Source organism: Patagioenas fasciata, chromosome 16, assembly GCF_037038585.1.
Source record: "Patagioenas fasciata isolate bPatFas1 chromosome 16, bPatFas1.hap1, whole genome shotgun sequence".
In the NCBI taxonomy this organism is placed as follows: domain Eukaryota; kingdom Metazoa; phylum Chordata; class Aves; order Columbiformes; family Columbidae; genus Patagioenas; species Patagioenas fasciata.
This window is the reverse complement of record NC_092535.1, coordinates 996,394-1,023,600: the sequence shown is the minus strand read 5'-3', so window position 1 is coordinate 1,023,600 and position 27,207 is coordinate 996,394. Positions and strand designations below refer to the sequence as shown.

Genomic DNA, 27,207 nt, shown 5'->3' with positions numbered 1-27,207 from the left:
TCTAGGTAGACTAATTAATTGCATTAACTTGGGCAGCATCTGCTCTGCAGGGTACAGTGAACACCCTGGGGACTGCTGCAGGGAGAGGAGACAGGCAACACGGAGCTGTGTGTTTGCGCCTGTTCCTCTTTGAGTGCCGTTACTGTGGGTGGACTTTAACATGCAAGCAGTGCGTGGAGTCTTTAAAGGCTTAATTTTATTGAAGCTTCAGGGGAACCCCACTAGGGTGGCACGGGTGACACAAACTGGTGGCACTGGCTGGGGCCGGTGTGCTGTGGGCTGGGTCCCCTGTGGCAGCACCGGGGGACGAATGGGTCTGGAAGAGACTCTGATGCAGAGCCACACAGAGCGAGCAAGTCTCTGCCTGAACAGCTTTATTTTTAAAACATCATTGTTACAATAAAATGTGTATTTACTTTGACAAAACCTCTGCTGGGCTATTTTGGTAAGGTTTATTTTCATACTGGCGTTTCCTTCTCCTTTGCATTTGCACTGTTGTTCTGACCGTGGTTTTGTCTGACAACGTTTTGAACACTGGTGCGTTAGGATGTTTAATGTGTGTATTTGAAGGCTTTCTAGCACCTGCTCTAAATCCTGTGGGTATTAGTCCTGCTTTGAGAGATGGAGCAGCAAAGGCACCGTGGACTGTGCTGTTACAATGCAAAGAAAAACCCCAAATCAGGAATCTTTAAGATGTTTGTGGTGTGTTTTTTGGATAACATGAAATTGAGAGTATTAAAAAACATCATGTTTTATAGCGTCACTTCGGAGCTGCTATTATTTTGAAAGGAAAGATAGCCTAAAAAGCTGAAGGGTGATGTCAGTGCCCGGCAGGAGAACCGCCCTCGGCCATCCTCGTCTGTTCCTTGGAAGGGCTCCAGGGGCGATGGGGGACGGCACGTGGAGCCCAGGGGCGATGGGGACAGCACGTGGAGCCCAGGGGCGATGGGGACGGCACGTGGAGCCCCCGTCCTGGGTCCTGGTGGGCAGCAACATCCTCATGGTGCAACCGAGGTGTGGAGAGCGATGGGCAGGGTGGTGGTGGTGCCCTTCTTCCGTTACAAAAGAAATTGTCTGGGGCATCCTGCTTTTGTTCAAAAGTGAATGAGTGACGTGTTGTGCCGGGGAGCAGGTGGGTTTGGGGATCCCTTGTGCCCTGTAGTGCCTGTGGGTATTTTGTATAAGGCCACAAGCTTCAGTGCACCTGCTTTGGCACTTTGTGTCTCCAAGGCATGGAGATATTACTTCAGGGGTGCAAGAAGCTCAGTTTGCATTCCTGCCTCCTGGCTGTGCGGGGGAGTCAAAGGGGGATTAGCGCTTGCTTGGGCTGGGCTTTAGCTGTGTGCATGTGGCCACATTGTGTGTCACTTCCTAAAGCTCATTTTTTCTAGATTTTTGGTTTTGAGGTGGAAAACCAATGGACACTTCCCTTTGCGAGTCTGGTTTTGTGCGGCATCCCCAGGCTGGCACGGATCCCTCCGGACCCTGTGCGGGTCTCGTCCTTGGGCCCCTCTGAAGGTGCTGTTGGGGTGCTGGCCAGTCTCCCTTGCAGCAGGGGGACCCAGCCGGGGTGCCTCTCCCCATCCCGCAGGCTCTTGGTGCTGGGGAGAGTCTGCTTCCATGGGATGTGGGTTCAAATAGCACCATGGGGTTTTGCTTCGGGTTGTGCCTCAGTTTCCCTGTTCTGCTGCCTCGGGAAGCCGCCGTGTTCCTTCCCGCCTGAGCCGGCGCGTATCCGTGCGGTGCTGGGCTGTGTGCTGCCAGCCCGCTGCGGGGGGCGCCCGCAAAGCTGTTCCTTCCCTGTGCCTTTCTGATCCGAAAGGTAAAGGTTGGCACGGATTTCCATACGGAGGATGTCACTGCACACAGAATGGAGGAAAGCAAACACAGGCAGAAACACAGCTGCAGGTCGGACTGTGCTATAAGCAAGCTTCACCAAGTGTCTGTTTGCATACCTAGGGAATTTTATGGCAAAAATAATTGATCGGTTTTGCTTGAATGCTACCGCCATGCAGACGAGCACAGGAACCTCTTGGATCCTGGCGCTGCATTAGCCATCTCCTTCGCTTTGGAGAGGCTGGGGACCAGACTGTGCTGAAACTTTAAAGGTGCCGGTGCGCTGCCAAAAGGCTCCTGCGCAGGGACGGGAGGGGTGTACCTGTGAGGAGGAGGGGAAGCCTGCAGAGGTCCGCGCGATGCCTGCAACAGGAGAGCACGTCCTCCTCATTCGCGGTGTCTCCCGTCAGCAGCAGGTTGGGAGCAGCCGTGTCTGGAGCGAGGATTTCGGATGGAGAGTGGAGACAGCTACGTGAATGCTAATGTTTATAAAGCGCCTCTAAAAAAAATGTCCAAAGCACACAGAACGAAAGAGGAAAGCAAACACTACAGCGCACCAGGTAGTCAAGTATCAACCGTTTATTCTTTTCTTCTTTCCCTCACCTGCCCGACAGGAAAAGGAAAGCGTTTCAGCCCTGTTCTGCCCCTCGCGCCCCTGCGTCAGCGGGCTCTGCCGTGGAGCCGCGGCCGCGTTGTGCAAGAGCCGCTCTTGCCACAGCACCGGGGCCGCGCGAGCGGGGAGGCTGCTGGCGCTTGGCAAGATGCACAGACCGCAGGTGAATAGAGCAGCTCAAAACGGCTCTATGCCACAGCAGGAAAGCCCAGAGCCGTTGTAGCTTGAAGCAGCGTGGGCCCTGCCTGAGGTGTGCGCCTGTGCTGTGCTAGGGCTGCAGCAACCTGCGGCCAGGCAGAGCAGGGTGCGCCGTTCCCGTGCGAGCGCAGGGCTCCCCGGAGCCGGGTCCCCGCGGGGCTCGGGGTGGCCCAGCCGCGGCAGCGCTGCGAGCGCAGCGGTGCGAAACGCTTCCACACGCGCCGCTCGCTCTTATTCTGCAGTCGTATTTATTTTGTTTCCCCTCAGTGTTTTTCCAACTCGTGTCTTGCTGCCAGAGTCCATATTAATAATGCATGACTTTTTTTTTTTATGGTGCTTCCTTCCCGGCGTCCCTTTCAGCTGCTGAGTCAGAGAAGATTGTTATAGCAGCAGCCTCTGAAGCGCTGAAGTGCCCCTGCAATGCTCAACCGCTGTCATTTATCATCCCGGCTCTCTGCGGGCAGTTCCCCTGCCCGGCTCTGGGCAAGGAGACCGATGCCAAAAGGCCAATTCCGGCTATGCCAGCTGGTGACTGGCGCAGTCTGCTCCGCCGAGCCTTCCTAGCTAGTATTTCATTAGAGCAGATATCGCCGCTGTTGGCTGCTCTGGTTTTTAGCTTTGAAAACCTGCGAAGTTGTTTCTTCTCCTGATCTGCCCGAGATTGTCCTTCGGGATTGTGCCCAGGACTCTTTTTTTAATCCCCTCCTTAAATCAGTGTTTTTTCTTCCTCTCTGCACCCTGCTGAGATCTGTGCCTGGGCTTTTTAAGGTAATGGAAATGACAGAAGCCACATAACGTGTTAACGTGGTTAAATTAACTCAAAAGCCTTCCCGTGGCTGTTGAAACGTGCCTGGCTGCTGCAGGGAGCCCCGGAGCTGCTCGTGCAGCATGGGGGGGATTTGCAGGGCTGCTGCCCCTGGGTGAGGATCAGCTCCCTGCCTCCTGGGGCTGAAACCTGGAGAGAGACAGGGAGCAAGAACGCTTTTCGATGAATTTGTCTCCTAGTGGCTCAGGTAATAAATACACTATAATCTTGGGGGCAAACCCTTGCTGTCCCATGTCCTAGCGTGATTTTCTGTTTGGGTGGAAGAGGCTGCAGGGGGAGTCGCTGGTGGGGAGCAGGGTTGTGCCGCCTCCTGCCCCAGGCTGGGCAACAGCATCCTCAGGGCTGGGAACAGCATCCGCATGGTCTTCCCGAGTCGGTGTTCTGCCTCTGCGTGCTTTGAAAGACTCACCTGTAAATACATGCGGTTATACCAGAGCTGAGCAGGAGAGGAGTGGGGCTTGCCTGTGGAAGGCGGGTTTATTTTTGCCAGACTTCTTAAACTGCTTGGTTGTCCCGTGTCCCAGTGTTGGGGACAGCGCCAGCCTGTTTGCAGTGGGATGGTCACCCTTGCCATGGGATGCTTCCCGCTGCGCACCCGGCTCTTTCTGCTGGGGCTCTGCAGACCCTGTGCTCCTGATTCCCTCCTCCCCAGGAAGGGGAAGCACAACCGATACGGTGTGAAATTCCTCCGGAGCTGCAGCACATCCTCCTGCTGTGCTGTGCTGTGGTGTGGCTTCCTTTACACTAGTGATTTCTCTTGCTGTGGATTTCTTTTAGCACTTTGCTGGCTATCGGTTGCCCACTGCCCTGGCTACAGGGCCAAACCTGTAGGTGCCCTACCTGTGCCCTCCAACAGGGAGGGGGCAAGCTCTGCCCATGGGTGGCTTTTGCCTGTTGGGGGGGAAGGTTGCAGAAGGATCCCTTGGAATCCTGTGCCTCGGATCCGGCCGTGGCCAGCAGCGTGGCTTGCGGGGCAGCCGTGGCCAGCAGCGTGGCTTGCGGGGCAGCCGTGGCCAGCAGCATGGCTTGCGGGGCAGCCGTGGCCAGCAGCGTGGCTTCTCATGGCCGTGGCCGGCTGCCCCGGTGCTTCTGCCGGGCAGAGAAACACAACGCCACCCACAACTAGTGAGAAGAGCGACTTGCTTCTCAGCTAACAAGATTTAGGTGGATTATGCTATGTATTTAATCAAGGGCTAAGCTCATTGCCTTATTTGAAATGGATCAAAGCCTCGAAAATGCCAGCCTGGAGACCAGCTATTGAGTGAGAATGTTACTGAGCGTGTTTCTGGGGCGAGGCTTGCTTCAGGTAGTTCATCAGGTGGGTTTGGGGCTGCAGCGTTGACCAGAATGCAGAGCCAGGTGGGAAAAGTTTGAAGCGATGGGGAGGTGCGTTGTTAGTCAGTGACCATCCTGGAGGATTTGGGGGGACAAAGGCTTTTCTTTCCTGGCTTTCAGTTTGAAACCATGTTTCCAGATGGCTGGCAGGTCAGGGAGGTGCTCTGGCTTCTGGCAGTCAGGCCGTCACCCTCTGATGGGCCCGGGAGCGCGGGGGGGTGGACGCAGAGCGCACCTGCTGCACAGGGCTTATTTCTGCGCGTGTGCCACGGTGGACCCAGGCGTTGCTGTAAGCAGGTGGTGAGGCAAGTTTAAAGTGATTTTCTAGTGAACAGCTGTTGTGCTTGCCTGGCGTGGTAAGGCAAGGCTGCCCAAGGTGCACGGCTGCCTCTTTCTTGCAAGATGAGGGTTTTTGCGGTGCAAGGTGCGTTGGTGCCGCAGGTGCCCTGTCCCCGTGTCCACATCGGCGTGCTGCCCGCACGCCCTGCGCCGCTCCACTCGCACGCAGCCAGCTGCCCTGACTTGGTCGAGCAAGCTGTTGAAAATACACCGGCTATTCAAATCACCTTTCCTCTTTCTTAAAAAGAGAAGTTTATTCCAGTAACCACCTTCTGTCTTGCTGCCGTTTGACGTAAGGCGGGCAGCCGCAGCTCAGGGCGCTCGCGCTCTGTGGACGTGACCGTCGGCACTGCCTGAGAACAGCACATAGCACCCAGCCAAACGCTCGTCTGGGGGAGCATGTCCCGAGCCCTTGTGCAGGGCTGGCCGAGCTCGTGTGTGACAGCGGGGTGGAGAGTGTTCCTGTGTTTAATTTATTGCTAATCAAACCTGCAAGTGAGGCTTTGCCTCTGTTCTCCTCCAGCCCAAACCCATTGTCCGTCATCCTGCCCTAACTTGCATTTCTAATTACAGCCGAAGATTGGTCAAGCATCCTTTTGTGTTTCAGAGGCCTCAGCAGGCTTGCTAGTGTGCAATCATCCCATCAGCACCGGCTTTCTGGTGTCTTGGGCTGTATCAAGTGGTCTTAGAGTTTCGGGGCTGCAGCCCGGGGTGTCTTGTTCTGTGTACTGGGTTGGTAAGAGCAGATGGAGGGAGCTGTGCCAGGAGGGGCTTCCCAGCTTGAGGGTGCTCTGTTAACCCTGCTTTCACCTAATTCAAAAAGAAAAAAGTGCCAGTCAACATAGTAATTGTCCAGTTTGCTGCTGCACTGCAGAAAGCTGGCAGCAGAGCAGGGCTCGCCGTGGGTGCTGACACCAGCCCTTTCTCCCCTGTGCTGCGCTCCCCAGCTGCCTCCCCCGTCTGCATGCAGGGCACTGCATGTGCCTTGGGACCGGGTCAGAAATGCCCCCAACTGCAGGAGGCTGCTGAGGAGCAGCCTGGCATTTGTAGGGCTGTGTTTGCAAAGCGCTGCCAGGGCTTGGCTGGGTGGCGGACGGGGGAGCGGAGGAGGATGCTGTTTAGCTGTAATACCTTGGAGAAACAAACACAACCTGGACGAATCGAGAGACTTGAGTGGATAAATTGGTGTAATCTAAAATCTCGTTATCCACTGTGGAGGGAAGGGCTGGTTCCTAGGCTGGGAGGAGGAGGGTGGGTGGCTGCATTGCTGTGCTTGGTGGGGTGGAGGGGCTGCTGCAGGCAGGGTGCCTGGGACACCAGCCCTGATCAGCTCCTTCTGCCTGCCCTGCTCCTTCCCTGCAGCCTTCCCAAACCTGGGGGTGTCTGCAGTAGCCAGCCCTGCCCGTTTGAAGTGAGGGGGGTGTTTGCAGAGGCAGAGGAGGAGGTTGTTAAGCCCCCAGTGAAGCTGGCTTTGCTTCCAGCCATCCTGTGCGGGGCTCTCCCAGCACCTGGCAAGGCAATGCTGTACTGCCCGCTCTGGCCCCAGGGTTGCTGGGGAGCCGCTCTGGTGCAGCTTCATGAGATGCACGTTGAGAAATGTGGTGTTTTGGTGTGTTTCTTAAAGATACAAAAGAAATAACAGTCCCCAAAACCTCATGGCAAACTTGATGCGCTTCTGTTAACTTCCCGCTAGTGATCTGGGGATCTGGCTGAGGAGACTCTGAACTGGATAGAGAGGGGTCAGAAACACCTCTGAGCTCTGTGTATGGTCCAGGCAGTTGCTTGGGTAAGGGCAGGAAAGCCCAGGCTGGGATCACCACAGCTTCAGGTGAGCACAGCAGCTTTCCTCTGCGGCTGGGGCTGACAGCCCGGGGCAGGGCAGTGCTGCGGGGACTGGCTCTGCCTTGCTGCGGGAGGTGCCCGCTGTTTGCTTTCGGGGTGGTGTTTCCGACCATCCCACCCTCCCTGTTTGCACGCTGAGTGTCTCCTTGGGCCTCAGCCCCTTGTCCTGCCTCTGCTCAGGGTCTGGTTGTGCCGGAGGCTGCCAGCGCGCTCCTGGCTCTCCCAGAGCTCCGTCTGCTGCTGTGGTGGCAAAGCACCGAGCTGCTCCTGCCCACCCGGGCCCAGCCTGTGGGCTGTGGCCAGGCTGGAGCAGCCCCTGGGTGCTGTGCTGGGCTCCCATGGGCGGGCTCCCAGAGCCACCATGTCCTAAACCCTGCTCCTGAACCCAAACGGAGGGATGCACCCACCTATTAGAAATTAATTCCCCTCCTCATTTGCCAAGTGATGCCTCTTTATCCCCAGGGTTTCTGCAGCGTGGGGGGACACACGTCCCACGCAGGGCTGGGGAGGGCTGCTCGACCTCCCGTTCCCAGCGTGTTTATCTGTTCCGGGGTAGGGAGATGTCTGACTCCTGTTTGCAGAGCCTGACTTCTGGGTGAAACGGATTAGTTTATTACTTTTCCCCCCACCCTGTTGCTCATGTGAATGAGTGGGTGGTCAGATCACTTGGTAAGCACGCAACTCTGAGAAACTTCGGCTGCTGCTGTGTGTGAAGAGCTCAAAGGTGTTTCTGGAGGGGGGCATGGAGGGAGAGGGTTTGTTCTGTTCCCCGCTGTCCCCCTGTGTGTGCTCGTCCTTCTCCAGGGCTGGGGGCGGTATGGACGAACTCCAGCTTGGCAGCCCCGAGCAATCCTGGCTCCTGGTTACAGCTCGGGGCTGCAGACGCTCTCGTCCCTTGCTGAGCTCACTCAATAGCCGTGTTTCTGCTTATCTAGGATTAATATGTAACTCAGTGGTAGCATGTAAGGCACAATTCTGCAAGCGTGGTGCTTGTGGTAAAGGGTGGTGCAAATCTGGTTTCTGATGGTGGGGCACTTGATTTCCCCCCTTCCCGTGATAAGGTTTCGGGTGTTCTTACGCCTGGCGCCAGGGCAGCAGCGCTGTTGGTAAATGTTTGCCATGGCTGGGCAGGAGGGATGAGGCCAGAGGGAGGGAGAGGAGGGTGATCCTGGGCACGGCCATGGGGCACAGCGTGTCCCTCCCTGCTGTCCCCAGAGAGGGGTCCGGGCCCAAGCGCGTGGCAGAGTTCTGCGGCGTGGGGTGATGGAGAGGAGGGTTTTTCCATTATCCCCTGCTCCAGGCGTCCCAGGCAGGCTCCCATACCATTGCTGTTCTGCTCACACACAGGGAGGTGTTGCGCAGGCTGTGATTTGATGTGTAGTCTCTTAGTTAAGCACTAAATAAGTTCATAGGTGAGGGATTAATTCTTTCCAGTGAAGTAATTCCCTACACCGATAGTGGAATTGGTTAATTCATTTACAGCAGCTGTATTACCAGTTTGCTTGTCAAGCGGAAGAAAACCATATAAAAACGTGAGGTATTCTAGGACTACATAGCTCACGACAAAGCTAATAAATGTCTTGGGACAGCATTCTTTCAAAGTCCCGTTGGTAATTGTACGTTGGAAGTTCAAAGTTGCATCCTCTCTGGTAGCTTTATTTTGTTCTATAAAAACGCGGCAGCTGTACCGCCTGTTTGCAGTGCGGTCTTTAATTATTGCAGACAAGAGCAGCTCTGTAATCTTGCTGCGGAGGCCAAGCTACTGTGGATCTCAGTGGCACTGCACGGTGAAAGTACCCTTGGCAGGGAGCTCCAGGCTGCTGCCTTTTAAAATCTCAGACCACAATAACCCCACGTGATTGAAGAATTTCAGCTTGGAGAGGTTTTTCGGAGCGGCGAGGGCTGCCGTTTCCGGGCGGCGTGGAGGGGCCGTGGCGCTGCTCCTTCCCTGCCCGCCCCGGCGCCTGGTGTCCCGGGACCTGGCAACCTATGGAAGAGAAACCACGACAGGGGCCGTCTTGGGACGTTGCTACAGGGGGATCTCTCCTAGGATGCAGTCTCCGTGGTGCAAATCGTGAGTGCTGCAAAGCAGCCTCTGTGCTCTCAAGGCTGAAGCCGCAGGGTGTTTTGTTTTCACCAGCATGTACCGATGCAATATTGCGGTGCCTGCTCCTGGCTCTGGGCTTTTTAGCCCCAGCGAGGAGTCAAAACACCCACGTCAGGGCAGATGGCAGCCTGTGGCTTCTGGTGGTGGATGTTACCCCGCTGATAGGAGCAGTCACCACGACGCTTGGGTATTTCCAGGATAAACACCTGAGTACAGGCGGAGGGTTGCACTGTGCGACCTGCCCTGCGCCGCTGGTGGGGTGGCCGCCGTGTCCCCACCGGCACGTCTGGCTCTGACCGTGGGGACACCAAGCAGCCCCCGCTTGGCAAACCCACCGCGGGGACGCAGTCCCTGCTCCGGGTCTCACCGTTCCGACGGCAAGGAGCGTCCCCTGGGATGAGCGCGTCGTGGGCAAACCGGGCAGGGAGCAGGACTTTCCCTGGGGTAACTTGTTTTTTCCCGGAGGCAAAGAAGATATAAATAGGAGCTGGACCATGCTTTAGCCATAAATGGCAGTGGAAGATGTGCCATGGGTCTTGCTGAATTAAGAGAAGGATGAATGCTGTCCTGGATGCTGTAACCACAAATCCTGTGCTTGCGTTTCAGCATGACAACTGGGAGGGTGTATTGTTTCATGTGTGTTAACCGGGATGGCCCAGCAAACCGCTGACCAGAAACAATGTCTTGGGCCCCCCCTTGGAACAGCTCAGCCGCAGCAGGCATGAGGCTGTACATGTGATAACCCTTTCTGTTCGGCCACGCTGGACTTGTAAAACATGCTTCAAAAATCAGGCCTTTGTGCTTTTTGGGAGGGGATATCCTAAGCAACACTCCTGTTTTCTTCCATCAAAGTCAGGGTGTTAAAGCTTCCTGTAGTGCAGTTTGTAGTGTGTGAACGGAGTCAGTAAATCCATGACTCCGTTAAGTTGTTTTTATCTTCCCGTTGTATACTCTCCAATGGGTATAGTTGATCTCCTCATTTGTAAAACTAACAAACTGGTGATTTCAGTATCTATTTAGATGGTGTGTGAGGTGTATAGAAATGGCTGTAGTCTAGTTTGCTTCAACCGGCGAAGGGAGCCCTGATGAAAACTCCCTATTGATGCAGTTCCTGGGCAGCAGCGCTCCCACGTCCCCCTCTTCCTGCGGGTGCTGAGGCCGCTTGTTTGGCGAGCAGGATGTCCAGGTTGGTGGGGGTGCCTGCAGCAGAGGATTTTGTTCCTCTCCCATTCCCACGACCCGGAGCCGAGGAGCCATCCTGGGCAGCCACATCCTTCCCTGCCCTCCTGCTTCACTGGCACTGCTGGGGAGTGTTTGCCCTTCTCCCTCTCCCATGCTTGCCCAAGCATTCACTTAATTCTCGTTTATTATTATATTTGTAACTGAAGCTCTCCCTCTGTTTCCTCATCCTTATCCTACACGAGCATCGGGCTCAGGCGTCAGGATTCCTGCTGCTCCGAGGTGGTGTCCGGGATGCAGGAATTCGCTCCACTTTGTCTCCTAATGAACCGAAGGAACAAATGCAGGACTGTAAATGTTGGCTGTCGGTAGCCAGCAGCGGGCTGCGTGCTGCCAGCCGGAGAGGTTAGCAACCATTTCACCCCGCCTGCTGAAGGGCCTTTCATTGCACATTTAACTGTGCGGTGCCCACGAGTGCCCGGTGAGCGCTGTGCTTTGTGCTCTGTGTGTGCAGAGATCCGCTGGCAGCTGATGCGCTTTTGCTCCTTGGAAGCGGCTGCGCTGACCCTGGCGAAGGGCGGCAAGCGGGGGAGGACAGGCTGGCTGGAGATGGGGGAGAGCTGCCCATTGTCATGAAGGAGGGGTGGAAAATAAAACAGGAGATGTAGGCATGTGCAATTGCATCTCCTGAACCGCAATTGAAGTAGGAGACTCCGAATCTCGCTAGGAAGGGTAATATTTAACTTGGGCAAATGCTTGTTATGCTCCACGCTCCAGCCTGCACATGTCACTGTGCCCTTCCTCGCAGAGAGGAATTGCAGCGGAACCTGGGAGTTGAGCTGGTCTTGCGATTTACAGAGCCCTGTGTGAGCTCACAGCTTCCTCAGCGCCACTGCCGTGCTGCACGGGTCAGCTGTGTGCATCGCGTGGGGAGCTGGGTACCGTGTGCCGGCGTGGGGCTGCTGCACGGGTCAGCTGTGTGCATCGCGTGGGGAGCTGGGTACCGTGTGCTGGCGTGGGGCTGCTGCACGGGTCAGCTGTGTGCATCGCGTGGGGAGCTGGGTACCGTGTGCCGGCGTGGGGCTGCTGCACGGGTCAGCTCTGTGCATCGCGTGGGGAGCTGGGTACCGTGTGCCGGCGTGGGGCTGCTGCACGGGTCAGCTGTGTGCATCGCGTGGGGAGCTGGGTACCGTGTGCCGGCGTGGGGCTGCTGCACGGGTCAGCTGTGTGCATTGCGTGGGGAGCTGGGTACCGTGTGCTGGCGTGGGGCTGCTGCACGGGTCAGCTGTGTGCATCGCGTGGGGAGCTGGGTACCGTGTGCCGGCGTGGGGCTGCTGCACAGGTCAGCTGTGTGCATCGCCCACATGGAGCTGGGTACTGTGTGCCGGTGTGGGGCTGCTCCCTGCCCGGGGGCTCAGGGCTCCTTCCACTGGTGCTTTGATGCTAGAAATGGTGCATGAGTTCCCTTGGCCTTTTGAGCTTTCCCATGCATGCAGAGCATGTCATGCTTCTCTTGCTGCGTGTCCTAAAATTGGTGCAGTGTTCTTCCAAGTCATTTGTACAAACAGCTTAGCTCAGCCAGCTGTAGAATTGCTCCCGAAAGTTGTTCTCTTAATGCATAGATTAAAAATTCAGGGACTTTTGGAATAATCTGGATTTTCTTCTCCCTTGCTGAAGCCTCCCCAGGGTCATCTCTGTCTAAGACAGCTCAGATACAAATTCTCAGTGGTCAGATTTTGGTCAAGCACCACTGCAGCCTCCCATGCTCCCCACCCGCTCTGTGCACGTGCAGGCTGCGAACTTGCCAATTTTGGGGATGGTTCAGTTGTAATTACCAGCTCAGTGCTTCTGCTGCGCTGTTAATTCTTAGACCACTTAACGTATCAAATTATTCCTTCCTTTGCTATTTATAGGCAAAGGGCTAAGTAACAGTGATGACATGAATATTAAATTCTGTAAAACTAATCGAAACCTCTTATTTAATTGTTCTGGCGCTCTGTATGTCTGGGGAATACGGTGCTACTCGACGGCTGATAGAGACAGAGGTCTCATGGTATATTAGTGATGGGATGCCGCTAAATTTCTTAGTTATTATAGCTTGTTTATGAGCTAGGACTATCATAACTGTCTATCTGTTCCTTGGAGACTTAGTTTGATTAAACCCCGATGTATTGCTAATGGAACTGAACCGATGCTGGGGATCTGCTGGGAGAGCTTAACAAAAGGCTTAACGTAGACGTGACTCTACGGGTTTCGCTGCCTCTGGGCCCCGTGGGAGGTGTTTGCAGCGGGCAGGACGTCCAGGCCCCGGCAGGGTGCTGGGGTGACCTGAGCGCCCGTCCCTGCCGCCACGGGACCCCTCGCCTCTCCAGGGCTGGCGTCCTGCGCGCTCCGCTGCTCTTCGGACCTGCTCTCTGGCAGAGTGGTTTGTTCAGCACCAGTTTCCCCAGTCGTACGGTGGTTTATGGCTGTGTTGCTTGAGCTGGGTGCTGCCGGGGCAGAGGCGGCGCGGGCTGCCCTCCCAGGATGGGGTCCCATGCTGTGTGCCGGCAGGAGAAAACAGCACATTGCAGTGAGACCCCGATAAACTCACAAACAGCCCTTCCGTGCTTCTGCAGCGCCGACGGACTAATGAACCGGGGAAAAATGCTGAATGTGACAAAAAACCCTAAATCTCAAAGCGAAGGAAGAGCTGCTCCTTCCTCAGGAAAGCCTGGCGGCTGTGCTGGGTGCTGATACTGCTGGGGCGCGCAGGGCTGCCTGAGCCGCCTGGCCCCCCTTCCTGACCCCCGGCTGTCTCTCCCGTGGGGTCCCGCGCTGTCCCGGTGCCAGGGGATGCAGAGGAAGGTCCTTTCCGCAGGCAGCACAAGCGTGTTGGGGTCAGGAGCAAGACTGCCAGGTCTGGCCCCTTCCTGTGTCGGTAGCTGGTGTGAATCGCATCAGACCTCTTTCAAATCAACTGCCGAGCTGCAAATTACCCTGCTGCCTCTTCCAGTACGTATCATCATGGAGAAATTAATTTTCCATGAGAGAGTCAGCTGTTTCTTGATTAGAAGTGCTCCGAAAATACCAACAGAAGAAATGATTACAGGAAGCCTTCAGTGCTCATTTATATAATTGGACTTGACCTCCCTGGTTGAAGTTGTTCCATCCACTCCTGGCTTGGACAAGGACTTGCCCTCTTTGTTGCTTACGAGCAGGGAGATTGGGGTGCAGCATCCCCAGGGGTGCGCCGGCCCCGGGCTGCAGCCGTGTGTTACAACTGGTGGCAAGCTGTAAATCTGATGTCATGGTTTCCACGTATTTAAATCACAGCAGGGTTGACTTGTCCATTAACAACCTAACAAGAATAATCTTAAGGGAGTCTATTTGGGCAAACGCTTTCTTCACTTTTGCTTGTTTTCTGAGCAGTGAGGGTCTGCTGGAAACTTATAGGAAAAGGGGCATCTTCCCCCGCTCCCGCTACTGACAGCAGCTAAAATCTCTCTGCTGTCCTTGTCCTGCTGCTCAGCGGCCATAGCTGAGCCGTTACCACTGTGTCTACGTGGTCTGAAGTGCTGCGTGCCCAAATGGAATAAAGGCAGAAGGCCAATGTAATTTTCAAGATCATCCTGTGTGATTAGATTAGCAATGTCTCTCAACACAGAGAATTGTGTTCTGGCTGAACCCCGGTTCAGGCCAAGCGTGTGCGTGTGTCCGTCCCCTGGCAGCGGGGCATGCTCAGCTCGCTGTCTCGTGCTCCGCTGCTGCTGGCTCCGGCACCGTGGCTCTGGGAGATGCTGCTGCTTGGATACAGCGGCCCCGGGCTCTCCAGGATCAGCCAGGTCAGGCTTAATAAATTTAAAATGTGGCCAATTTGCTCATGAAAAGCAAAGGAAACTGAGGGGTGAGGTTTGAGTTTAGTACAGTGATTCTGAAATGTTGGTCCAGACCCAGCCCTGGCCATGGCAGTCCCGTGGAGCCAATTTAAGCACCGTGTGGGTATGAGGAGTGAAATGTTTTCAGTGATAGCTTTTAAATCCAATTTTCTGACCCAAATGAATTGGGTGTTCTGGATAAGCGTGGGGTTTGTGAAGCTTGTCTCGTGTTGGCAGGCTTTTTCGGGGGCAGAAGGGGCTCTTGTCACTGCGCTGGGGTCAGTATGGTCGTAGGGGTTTTTTGGTGTTGGGTGCCTGGGACCTTCACAGCGCAGCTCATCCGTGGCCAGGTATCTTCTTGATTATCTGAGTAAAGGGCTAAATATGTGAAAAGGTGAGTGCTGCCTTGCACAAAGGCGGTGCTGTTAGTGCTGGTGGGGACGGTGGCTGCTGCGCAGTCTGCCAGGGTTCCCGTGCGAGTCCGACCAGCAGAGCGTGTCGTGTGGCTGCGGCGAGGCCCGGCGCGTCTGCCCCCGCGCACCGGTGACAAACGGCGCTTTCGCTGCGCCCCGCCATCCTCCCTCTTCCTCAAATTAACCAGGGGCCGGATGCCGATACGTGCGTCTCGTTCTTTCATGCTTCACCAAACCTGGTTCTGCTTTATCCAGTGAGTAGAAGGCATAATGAAGTAGAAAGCTGAATTACGTGTTCAGCATCAGCGAGCTCTGCCTTGCCACGGACTCAAACTCTGTACAAGCTTGCTGCCAGCCTTCCCTTAACAACAGCTCGGTTCTGACAAACATTGCAACCCCAGTGCCTTCCGCTACCCTGTGGCTGCCCCCTGCAAAGAGGAGAGGAGCTGTGTCCCTGCTCCTCCTTAGCCTTTAGGTTTTTGGAGAGGGAGCTGGGCAGTCTCTAACCCTCGCTGTTTGCGGACGGCTGAGGTGAGGCTGTGGTGCCGCTCTCTTGTATGAGCCCGTGCCCTGCTGTGCTTCCTCGGCTTTGGAGGATGCTGTTCCCATGCCTGGATGCGTTGGTTCATGCTGCCTCCTGGTAGAGCCCCGCGGTGCTCCCTGCCGCAGCCTGCGCTGGATGCCGTCTTTGGGCAAGACGTTATAAGCGTGTCCATAGGGACTGTGTGCCCCAAGCATCAGCCCTTAATCTGTTGCCTTTGCAACCGAAGCAGAGCTGTGACCACGGGCTGGTGAGCTGAAGGAGAAGCTGCCCAACATCTGTGTCTTGTCGTGGTGGTCTGGGGGACTCGCCCTCTGCCTGGGCGGCACGGGCAGGTCGGGCCGGAGCTGCCCTGTGCGTCCTGCCCGAGACCCGAGGCCGTGCCAGCCTGACCGCATTGCTCACTCATTCACCGCTAACCTCTAAATCGCCCATTTCCAACAACTTCTTTTCTATTTTGTGTTATTCTTCCCCCGGGGACGCCCGCTTCTGCAATTCCAGGTTGGCAGCTGCCCGGCAGGGCTGGGGATGTAGCGGGGAGGGATGCTGGAGGTGCTGGGGCTGGACCACTGGTGCGGCTGCAGTGTGGTTTCATGTTGATTTCCAAGCAGTAGATGAGTCCCGGTGTGAGCATATGAAGGTTTTAGGGCTGGGTGTGAGACTTTGCATGGGGAATTTCAGCTACGTTTATTTCTAGCCTGTGGTGCCACATCAAAATGCCAGTTTTTCCGTGAGCCTTATTCCCTGAGGATCCGCTGGAGCGAATTCCCCGTCTTTCTGAGCAGAAGCAGCTCTCGCTGCCTCTCACTATCATTGCAATAGGAGTGTCTTGCCAAGAAACTGCACCCAAGCGCGTTTATTTTGTAGCTGTCACTGACGAGCCTGCTGGTCACTCTGGGTTGCAGAGCCGGCCCTGAAGAGGCGAGCGAGCAAGAGGGGATTTGGGTGCAGCTTCGGCTGAGGCAGCTCCTGCTTGTTGCTGGTGTAATGCTGGTTTAAGGTGCTGTCGCTGGCTCCACCACAAAGGGTGCCTGTATGGAAAGGCAAGAGGCTGGAAATGGGCATTTTAAGTTGCATTTCAAGCCGTTTGGTTGCCAAGCACTTACTGCAGCCAACCCCCTTCTTGCTGAAAATCTGGCTGGGAGACCAGGCACAGGCAGCAGCCGGGCATGGCCTGGGGGCTCTGGGCATGGCCTGGGGGCTCTGGGCATGGCCTGGGGCTCCAGTGGCCGATCAGGTGTTTACTTATATGCATGAAAACAAAATACTGTTGGGATTGGGAAATGCATCTGGGCAGCCTTTCTGGAGGCTGACTCAGTGTGTGGGTGTGAAAGGGGAAAGCAGGGCAGGCAGGCAGTGGGAGGTGTTTGGGGGGACCCTTGCTCTCCCGTAGCGGTGCCGCCCCTGGGTGCCCTGTCTGATCCCTGTGCCGGTGACTGTACCTTCCTGGCACTGCCAGCCGACGGTTTCGGCTGTTACAGCTTGTGATACGCCTGCTGTGGAAAACAACCTGTCTGTAGGGGTGTTTCCTGGTCACATTTCGTCAGACATTGCCCTCTGTGCAGGGTCTGTGTCATTTCCTTGGCTTGTTTCCCTCTTCATCCTTCCTGGAGTGTCTTTCAGCCTGTTTTTTTTTTTAATTACTAGTGCAAAATTTGCCTTGTAGATCTCCCTCTCTATTTTTGAATCAAGATTTATTTTTTCCCTTTGTTCTTGAGGCTAAAACTCGCCTGCAGCAGGGCTGTGCTGGCACTGCCATGCAGGGGGTGCGGTGGCCGTGCTGCCGTCCCCACGGGCTCTGCTGGTGACGCAGGGCTGTCCTTGCTGCTGTTTGCTTTGGGGCCCGGCCCTGCCAGCACCAGGTGTCAGCTTAAACTGAAACCCAAGCAGGCTCAGCCTGAGCGGTGCCAGGGCACGGGGTCAGTGGGGAAGGGAGGGTGGGGGGAAGCAGCCTGGCTGGGGGCACAGGGGACCCGTGCTGCGACGTGCTGCCTGCTCTGGGACGTACGGAGTGCTGGTGGGCTCAGACTGGCAGTGGGATGTTTTTTGTGGTGCCCGTTGAGGAACCTTTGCCAAGTGTTAACCCTTGGTGCTGCACACTCTGGGAACGAATGCACTTCTCCAGGTGTGCAGCTTAGTTTCTCGTTATTATATTTCCTAACGAAACCTCCCTACCCAGGCAGCGAGAGGTGCTGTTGTCTGAGCTGCAGTGCTGCATGACAACCTGCGCTGTCAGGTCTGGCTGGGCGTGCTGCCCTCATTAACCAGCCGGGTTTCCAGATTGCCTTACGCCTCCGCTTCCCAACCCTGTGCCCTCCCCGGCTCCCATCGGGCAACCGAGGCACGTGCGACCTGGGGATCCTCCCGGCAGGAGGGAGCTGGAGCCCAGCAGAAGGCTGGGAGCGGTTCCAAAAGACTCTTATTTCCCTTTCCTACAGGAGGTGATGCTCATAGAAATATTAATGTTTTCTTCTCCCCGCAGTGAACACCTACCTCTTCATGATGCAAGCCCAAGGCATCATGATTCGTGAAAACATGCGAACAATAGGAGCTCAGGTGTACGAGCAGGTGGTCCGCAGTGCCTATGCCAAGAGGAATAGCAGCGTGAATGACTCAGGTATTTCTTGAATAATTGTCATTTTGATCAAAGATTGCGTTTCCATTGGAAAATGAGTTCAACTGAACCACTCTTGCTTGAAGGAATTAGTTTATGCTGGTAAATGCAGGGTAGGAACTTTAACTTTTTATATATAAAAACATATGTATTATATAAAGTAAAAATACACTCTATATAGAATTACTGTGTATATATATATATATAAAAATTGCATTTATATATATATATATGAACATTATTCCAATGCTTCTAACTTGTGTAAGGGCTGAAAATGTTGAAAGACCTCAAATGATGAGATGTCGAGCCGAAAATCTCTTTGCTTTCCAGGAATTCGACTTGTTAGCTTCAACTGGTCTGAGGGTGAGCACTTCCAAATTTCAGTGCAAGGATCAGCTTTCATATTTAAAAGACTGGCTTCACAGAGGCCCGGCTGCCTGCACGTGGAGCAGCCTGCGCTCATCAGCTTCACTCTGCCCATGCAAGGATGAGCTGAGATGACTTGGCCGGAGATCTGCCACAAATAATACATTGAACTTCGGGCAGAATGCGGGAGTCGCAGGCTCCCATTCCCAGGCTGCTTATGGCCTGTAATACAGGGCTGATAACAGGGTTCCAGGTTTTGGTGTAAACACGGTACAGCAGAAGCACAAATGCACATGGCTGGGTGTAAGCCAAGGTGAGGCATTGCCTTCGGGCTGGTGTGACATTGTGTTCCTTCCCTGGTGCCGTGTCCCCGGTGCCTCACGCGGGTCTGGGTTCCCAGGCGCGGCTGGCATTGGGCTGCAGCCGTGCTGCGGCGTTGGGCTCTGCTGCTCTGCTGCAGGGGTCATCAGCAGGGGCTGACAGTTTTAAAAGGCAAGATTATTTCCTTGTTATATACATATATATATAAGCTGTGTCCCTGCCTCCCAGCCCTGCAAGGAGTGGGTGGTGTGGCTGCCGGTTCAGCTGCCCTCTGACCGGGAATGGGCACGGGAGGGGAATTATCGACTTGCACAGGAGATCGACACCTTGGGTCACCTCCTCTCCCTGCCGAATCCAGCCAGGGCTGCCAACCCAGGCTATTTTTAAGTCTGGAAATATCAAGTAAAGCAGACGCAGGGTGAGGAAGTAGCTGATCCCCGGGAGGAGGAGGGCTAGGCGCCGCGGCTCGCGGTGACGGGAGCCTTCGTCCCGCTGCGGTCCTGGCGCAGCTCTGGGCGCTCCGAGCCCTCCAAAAGCCTGTGTGTGTGCTCCTGCCGTCTGCAGCACACGGGGAAACCACTCCTAGATTAGCAGCAGCAATGCCAGTACCACTGCTTCTGAAATCACTGGCTTTGCTTGGGCCTCAGGTCCATTCCAGCTCTGCAGGAGAGGGCCGATACCCCTCCTGCCCGGAGAGCACTGGCTGCAAGGACACTTTTAATGTATACAAGTGCTATACACAGTCCTTGGGTGACCTTCCCTGGCAGGCAGGTCAAAGCAGATGCATGACGGATGGTGGTGACATCTGGAAGGCATGTGGTGCCGTGGCCACAAGGATTATATTAACACCGGGATCAGTATCTTCCCTTTCGGGTGCCTGGGTGGGATGCGGGTGGGTGATGCTGCCTGGTTAGTGCATCCCACCCACACCGCTGCGGGCAGCGTGGGGGCCGGGAGAGCAGCGTCCTCCTGTAGCACCTGCTGCCTTGCTTGGGGCAGGGACCTTTTTCCAGTGCCTAAAACAAAGGTCATGCTTGGCTAAAGTTGCCTTATGCAAATCTGGTGACTTTACTGTGGAAAGCAGAAGTTCATAGTAATGTAAAAACCTCCTTAAAACACCTGCAGGCTGGAGGGCCTTACCCAGGAGGTAAAAGGACACAGGGGAGCGTGGGGGCTGGAGCAGTGTGCCATGCTGGGCACTGCCGTGACCTGCTGGGCTATGGGGGCTCCTCTACTCTTGCACGATGCAAGCTGAAGGGAAGGCTGTGTGTAACTGGATAGTTTTTATTGATCCCTTGAGGACAGGAGGCAGGATTTCCCTGCGCAGGCTGCTGTGCTGACAGTCCTTGCTGGCATTGGGGCTTCCCTCTCTGAGCCCATGGCAGGAAGGGACCCCGTGCGGGACTGTGACCCCTCTTGCTGTGCCATGGCCCTTCAGGGACAAGGTGCTGAGTAGCTTTTCCTCCCAAGGGCTGTGTGCTCCTTCGTTTTGAGCTGTTTGTGATACCTGAAGGTGACGTTTGTGAATCCTACTCTGACTAGAGAACACTAAGTGTTCTTTGGCACAGCCTTGTTGAAGGTAGCTGAAGCTGCTCCAGCCATCTCGGAACCGCCCGCCCCGGGATGGAGACAAGCACCCCGCTGTGCTCCGAGTTGGAGACTCCTGTCCCCGGGGCCGCTGGGGACATGCCCGGCTGCGGGTGGCTTTGGAGCCTGCTCGCAAGGACACAGGGACGTGGCTGGAAAATACAGAGACCTGCAGCTCAAGCTTTTCTTTTTGTATTTTCCTTCCCCAGATTATCCTCTTGATTTGAATCACAATGACACCTTTCTACAAGCCACAACGTTTCTTCCTGAAGACTTCACCTACTTCCCCAACCACACCTGTCCTGAGAGGCTCCCTTCTATGAGTGAGTAGCATCCTGATGCGCTGTGCCCCAGTCCTGCTCCCCATGGCTTTGGAGGGCACATCGTGGTGTCCTCCGGCTCGCTGCTGTACCTGTCCTCACCGGGCACCTGGGGATGAATGGGAGTGCTGTTTGGAGTCCCATCACCTCCTGGGCAGTCGTTGTTTACCGCTCAGACACATGAATCCCTGCTGTGTGGAGACATGTGTCCCTTCCCAAGCAGGAGCCCATCGCTTGGCAGACACAAACAAAAGAGGGATTGTGTGCTGGTGGAAAGGCTCAGGCAGCCCTTTTCCAGGCACAGCGGTGGCTTCCTTGCCTCTTGGCTGTGCTGCTGCTGGTCCCAGCCCTGAGCCGGGCAGGGACTGCAGTGGGAGGAACGCTGGAGCCCCCAAGGGAGCTGCAGCGGGAAGAAATGCTTCCCCCACAGCAATATTGCAGTGGAAAACTGGGCTTTTGGGGTAAATGTTTCCTAAGGGGGGAAACTGCTCTCTGCTGCGGTGTGGGGTGTGGTGCCTGCTGGAGACCTGTATGGAGGCGCAGGGGGTGCCCTGGCTGTTCTGGGTCTCTGCAGAGCTGCGTCCACCAGCTGCTGGAGGGATGGAGGTGTTCCCAGTCACGCCAGCAGCATTTCCCACTCGGTTTTGTTGGTGTTCGGGGAAAAGAGGAGGCTGCCTGCATTCAGTGCTGGGGACAGCGGGCAGGGATGCAGCAGAACCCCCCCATCCAGGACCAGGTTCCTGACCCCCTCGTCTGCTTGTCTCCGCAGAGGGCCCCATCGATGTAAATATGAGCGAGATCACGATGGAGGATATCCACCAGTTCTTCGCAAAGGACCCTTCCATCAAGCTGGGAGGCCACTGGAAGCCGAGCGACTGTTTGCCTCGCTGGAAGGTAACAGGGCAGCCCCGTGTCCCTGCTGGGCATGGAGGGTCCTGGGTGGGTGGTGGGACGACGTTAACTGGAGCTGCAGCTCAGAGATGTTCCTGAGTAATAAGGATGTTGGAAGTGTGGGGCTGCAGTGCCTGGGGGAGAACCGCTGAGCTCCGGGGCTGGTTTAGTGCCACGTAAGTCAGCTCTGAGTTTCTGCAGGGACTGCTGAGGACTGGGACAGGGAGCTCGCCCTGCCTGGGGTGGCACTTGACCTGCAGAGGCGAGGCGGTGGCATCCCTGGGGACTCCCATTTACGGAGACTGGGGTGGCCTAGGGCAGTGTAGCCGGGCCTGTCCCCATTCCTGCTGTCCCCAGCGCTGGGCACAGGCACTGAGCGGAGGCTGCTGGTCTCCTGTTCAAGGGTATGTTGAATTTCCCCAAAGTAGCAATTTGCCAAAAAGTGGACGTACAGTCCATGCCGTGGGGGTTGGAAGGTTCCAGGCTGTTCAGCCCTACGTGGAGCAGCTGAGATGCCACGTTTGGTGCTGGTTCCTCTCCTGTGACACAGCCGGTCCTGCTCCCCAGCCTGGGGGTCAATGCGTGGCGGGAGCCGCTGGTGCGGTGCAGTAAGAGCCGTGTCCTCTCCCCGTCAGGTGGCGATCCTCATCCCATTCCGCAATCGCTACGAGCACCTGCCCGTCCTCTTCAGACACCTTATTCCCATGCTGCAGCGGCAACGTTTACAGTTCGCGTTTTACGTTGTGGAACAAGTGAGTGAGGTGGGGCGGCAGCTGCTGGGGTGCAGAGGTGCTGCGCTAGAGGGGTGGCGGTCAGCCGGAGCTGCTGCCGCGGCTCCCGGGGCACTTACCTGTCACACCACATCATTGAAAGGCTTGGGGTGCACATTGCAACGTTTAAGTTGTCCCATTCTACATAGAAGAGGCACAGCTGAGAGGTGTGCCCCAAAATTACTGCTTTTACAAAACAAAGAGATTAAATGAAAAAAAATGCTATATTGGAGGAGATATTTTAAAAGACAGCTTTGAAGCAGGTATTTGCCGTTTAAATAGTGCTGTGTTATTTCTATATCTCTGCAGTAGTTCTAGGGGGTGTTCCCTGGGCACAGGAATGGCCTGACCAGAGTTATGCATTTCTTACCTGGGCTCTAATCTGAGAGACTTTCATGACTGTAAAACATGAGACTGTAATTTGTGTGTGTGAACCTGTCACTTAAAGTACCTGGCTTCCTCCACCCAGTAAATACACCTTATATTTTGCTCTGCTTCCTTTATCTTAAAAAGACTGATCAAAATAATGTGTTCCATTTCCACCATCCCCTCAAGTATCTAATAGCTTTAACATCTTCATTTTTACTCCTGCATGGTAGATTAAATATTTAAGTCTTGGTTCATCTTACTAGTGCGTCTGTTCCAGTACCTCGTTTTGCTGTGCACAGCCGATGTGGGAGCTGGTTGCCCTCTGTGGTTTTGTAGATAAGACTGAGGATGCACACGCGGAGCACAAACCGCACGGGGCTCCCCTTGAGAAGGATCGCTCTGTCTCTCTCTCCCCAGGCTGGAAACCAACCCTTTAACCGTGCCATGCTCTTCAACGTTGGCTTTCGGGAAGCAATGAAGGATTTGGACTGGGACTGTCTCATCTTTCACGATGTGGACCACATACCAGAAAACGACCGTAACTACTATGGGTGTGGACAGATGCCGAGGCACTTTGCAGCCAAGCTGGATAAGTACATGTATCTGTAAGCACTGCTCTTCCTCTGCGCTATTGTGATAGATAAGGAACTACTGTTAAGTTAGGTTTTTTTAAAGGCAGAAGGTGAATCTCTGTCTCCTTCCCGTGCTCTGCCCTCACCCTTCCTCTCCTGCTCAGGCTCCCTTACAACGAGTTCTTCGGTGGGGTGAGTGGCCTGACTGTCGAGCAGTTCCAGAAGATCAACGGCTTCCCTAACGCCTTCTGGGGCTGGGGCGGTGAAGACGACGACCTCTGGAACAGGTACGGGCTCGGCTCAGCCAGCATCCCCCATCTCTGCTCCGGCGGTGGCTCTGCGGGCCGAGCCTTGCACGTGCTGGGGGACGCGTGGTCCCACCAGCCAGCACTGGCCTCGCTCCCCCAGGCCGGGGAAGATCCAGCCTGGCCCGCTCGTGGGAGCAGGCAGCGGGTTGAGAGCGAACAGCGAAGCGCCGGTTGGGAAGTGAGCGGCTCTGTGTGCGATATCCCGCGCTCCAAGGTCAAACTGCTTCGGCTGAGCTGGAGCCTTGGGGTGCTGAGCACCTTGGGACTCGCCCAGGGCCCAGGCTGGAGCGGGGAGGTTTGCGAAGCTTATCTGCGGGGTGGGGAGGCACGAGCTGCTCCGAGAGCCCCGGGCGCTCGCCGTGCAGCGCTGGCAAGCACAGCAAAGCCAACAGCTCCTTCTTTTATTTTCATATATTTTATTCTTCCCTCTCTAAATGCAGAGTACAGTACGCAGGCTACTCGGTGACTCGACCGGAAGGAGACACAGGGAAATACAAATCAATTCCTCACCATCATCGGGGAGAAGTGCAGTTCTTAGGAAGGCAAGTTATTTTTTAAATTTGTTTTTAATGATTCCAAAGCCCTCCACATAGTGTCTGTACCAGGGACAAGGCTCCATGCAGCTGTTTGAGGGCAGTAACAGCCTTAACTCATGAAGGAAACGAACTACGGGAGATGAAGGAGGCAGAGCCTTGCCCGGATTCCTCCAGTGTGTTTTGTACCCCGCATCCCTATGATGAGAAGTCCTCACTTCGCGGCTGTAGCTGCTTTGGGTGCTGTTGGAAAGGGGAGTTGTGAGCACGGCAGGCTGAAGACTTGTCCTGTACCTTGAAGGGCTTGTTCCTACAGGGGTGGCTGATGCCAAATATCAAAGAAGCTTCTGTGTGTCTGGAAGAGAAGTGTTGAAGCAGGCGGTGCTCAGCCGCAGGAGGCAGAGAGCAGGGTTCCGTGCTCAGGTTTTGAGCTGGGAGGTGGCACTCGCACTGGTTTCATCCCGTGACAGCTGCTGGTGGAAGGGTCAGTAAGGAGGGTTTATGTTGCAGACACCATCTTGAGCTACCTACTGGTTTCTTTCTACAGAAGACTCATTTTTGGAGAAGTTTCCATTTGAGACTATGTCATCTTTAGCCCTAGTTTTCATTTCTGTCTTAGACAGAATGCAGTAAGAGATACTTCTTCCGATCTTGAAAAAGAGAAGTCTGTTTCAGCTTAAAAAGCCATATTTAGTGAAAGCCTTGAAGCGTGGAGGGTTGGGAGTGCTGTGGGACTGAGCCGTTGTTTCTAATGCTTCCGTGGTCGTCATCCGGCCCCAGTTCAGCGTCAGCAGGAGCTGGGGGTCGGTGCTGCAGGAGGGGGGGTCTGTGGTGAGGATGGGCAAGGCAGAGGTGACGCTGGTACCCGGGGGCTGAACACAGCTGTGTCTGAAGCCCCAGCCTAGGCCCGGCTTAGCAATAGATATCTTCAGTGTCCCGCCTCCAAAACCTCTGCTTCCCTCCGCTCTGCGCTGACCGGCGGGCAAGGACCAACTGCTACCATCCGAGAGCCACTGGGGCTTCCCCCACCTGAGCAGGGTGCAGGGGGAGCCAACATTTCACTGTGGAGGAGGAGAGTGTTAATCAGGGTGTTAAGTGTCTCGCCCATGTCCTGATGCTGTGACTGAAGCCAGCTGTGGCACTTCCTCCTTCACTCTCACCCAGCATCTTCCTCCTGGCGCATCCTTCCCTGCGGTGCTTTCTGTCCCCGGGGCTCAGCTCCTGCTCACCCTGGTGCCGCAGCCCCAGCGCTGTGCTGCAGACGCTCGGTATCCTCTGCCGCTCGCATGTTTCTGCTGGTTTTATTTCTTCCCTCCCACCTTTAGCCCTTATATCTCATAATTGATTAAGGCTATTTTTGTGCACCAGCTGCAGTTTCCTTCCCTAAACCATCATTATTCTAGTTTTACTTCCTCAACATCATCCCTTGGACTAAAACCATTTAGTTCTGCTCTTGTTCATAGTCCAGTTCAGCTGCTTTTCCCCAGGATGTTTTGGCTGGTGAGGGCTTGGCAGGACCCCCGAGCTCAGTCCCCAATGGGACCTGCAGGTTTGGGGTAGGAGCTACAGGTTGTTTTGACAGACGGGGGCTTGCATTTTGCACTTCTTCAAGTGATGGACTGTAATTTTCTAAACTTTGGGATATTTCATGATATAGAATCCAGAAAATGTGACAGTTATCTCTATTTAAGGGCTCAGAAGCGTGTTGTTCAGCAGCTGCTGCTGGGAGCGACTGTTTTGCAGGTGTTGTAGTGGCGCTGGGAGGACGTTGTGGGGCTCGGAGGGGCGCGTGGAAGTGACTCTGGTTCTCGTTGCACAGGTATGCCTTGCTGAGGAAGTCCAAAGAAAGGCAAGCCCTGGATGGCCTCAATAACTTGAACTACTTTCCAAACGTCACGTATGACGCCTTGTATAAGAACATCACTGTTAACCTGACACCGGAGCTGGCTCTGGTGACCGAATATTAAGAGGAGAAAATAACTTTGCTCTGCCCTTCACCAAGAAAGCACCACGCTAGACTGTCTTTTCTAAGGGTTGTCAAGGACAAGCAACACTTTGGCTAATGAAGGATCACAGTATTTTGGAGAAGAAGGCTGAAAGCGCACGCACAAATTGCCCCAGCTGTACCAATCCAGCCCGATACTCGTGCAGCGAGCTCAGCAGCCTCTTTCTTTTCTCTGCCACTTGCTTTCTGGGTTTCAGGACAACGGTTCGACCTGCTGCTCTCGTCTCCTTGTCTCCACATTCCTGCTCCAGCAACCTCCAGCACCGGGACTCGTCTCAGATGTGCTTTGTGCCCCAGGAGCCGGCTCAGCCGAGGGACTCCGGCTTCTCCCCAGCAGACGCTGGGAGCAATTCGCTCAGCAGCCGCCCTGGGGGCAGATCAAATGACTTCTGATACCATTCTTCTATGTCTGTGCGGTTTTTTAAATGACCTGCTTGAAGTATATATAACAGAATCGCTTCTTAAAGAAGTGTAAGTGTAAATATGCTGTGTAAATTGCCCCTTTTTATTTTTCTCTTACGGCTCAAATCCAAGCTAGAGGTTTACATACGGTCACTCATCTTAGTCCTGAATTCTGTCGACACTTGTGTGTGCGTCACTGTACTTGTGCAAGGTGTTCCCTTTTAAACCAGTGAGGCTGCTGGTACGATTTAAGTTGTGCATAGGCAGAAATGTTTGTGGCGTGGGGCCCTGAACTTCCCAATGTAGTGGATGAGAAATACAGCCCTGTCATCACTCATCCAGAAACCACAGAGGGGACTTTTCCAGGGAGAGTGAGGAGATGGGAATATTTAAGGAAAAACTCCTCTTTCTGTCACGTTTTGCCACATGATGTGCACATGAACCCCAAAGCTTGCCTGTTGCTCTCTGTGTTACTGATGGCAAATGTGAGCTCGACAGGTGCTCCGGAGCTCTCATCCACACTGCGGCGGGAAGCGCAGCCCCCGGACCAGCAGCCCCGGACCAGCAGCCCCCTGCGGTCACTCCTGCAGTGTGACGGTACGGCTGGGGAGCTGGTTTGATGTTGCACGTATTGTGTGAATCCAACCGCGCGCTGAGGTGCTGTCAGTCGGAGCTGCAGGCACCTGGTGGCCCTTGCACAAGCCCAGCTGGTGGGGAGGTTGTCGCAGGTGAGTGCGGGAAATGAAGGACCCGTGAATCAACGTGAGGGCTGGGAACCGGAGGGCTTGGACCGGTGCCCTGTCCCGACTGGAGCGCCCCGTCCCTTCTCCCGTCTGGTGCCGGGGCAGCCTGGGTCCCGTTCTCCCCACGGGCACCCAGTCCGCTCCGCACCCACCCTCGCTGCTACTGGACCTCTCTGACTTAAAAGTAAATACGTTGGGGGTTGCTTTTTAATTTGTGTTTATACATAATGGTGGGTACTTAACCTCCAAAGTGCTTTAACTTTCTTTTTATTGTGTTGTTTGCCTTCGGTTTCCTTAACTTATCCTAGTTTACATTGTTT

General features: G+C 55.0%; 1 protein-coding gene across 1 annotated transcript in view; it reads left to right on the top strand.

Moving 5' to 3' along the window:
- The window catches only part of B4GALT5 (beta-1,4-galactosyltransferase 5), a 32,519-nt gene extending 5,707 nt beyond the window's left edge, over positions 1 to 26,812 (top strand). The window contains exons 2-9 of the mRNA XM_065850038.2: positions 17,569 to 17,703; positions 20,184 to 20,297; positions 21,064 to 21,188; positions 21,821 to 21,937; positions 22,742 to 22,929; positions 23,061 to 23,183; positions 23,645 to 23,746; positions 25,557 to 26,812. Of these exons, the coding sequence (XP_065706110.1) occupies positions 17,569 to 17,703; positions 20,184 to 20,297; positions 21,064 to 21,188; positions 21,821 to 21,937; positions 22,742 to 22,929; positions 23,061 to 23,183; positions 23,645 to 23,746; positions 25,557 to 25,704 (1,052 nt within the window). The 3' untranslated portion in view covers positions 25,705 to 26,812. The remainder of the gene's footprint in view (positions 1 to 17,568; positions 17,704 to 20,183; positions 20,298 to 21,063; positions 21,189 to 21,820; positions 21,938 to 22,741; positions 22,930 to 23,060; positions 23,184 to 23,644; positions 23,747 to 25,556) is intronic.
- Positions 26,813 to 27,207: the final 395 nt, after the last annotated feature.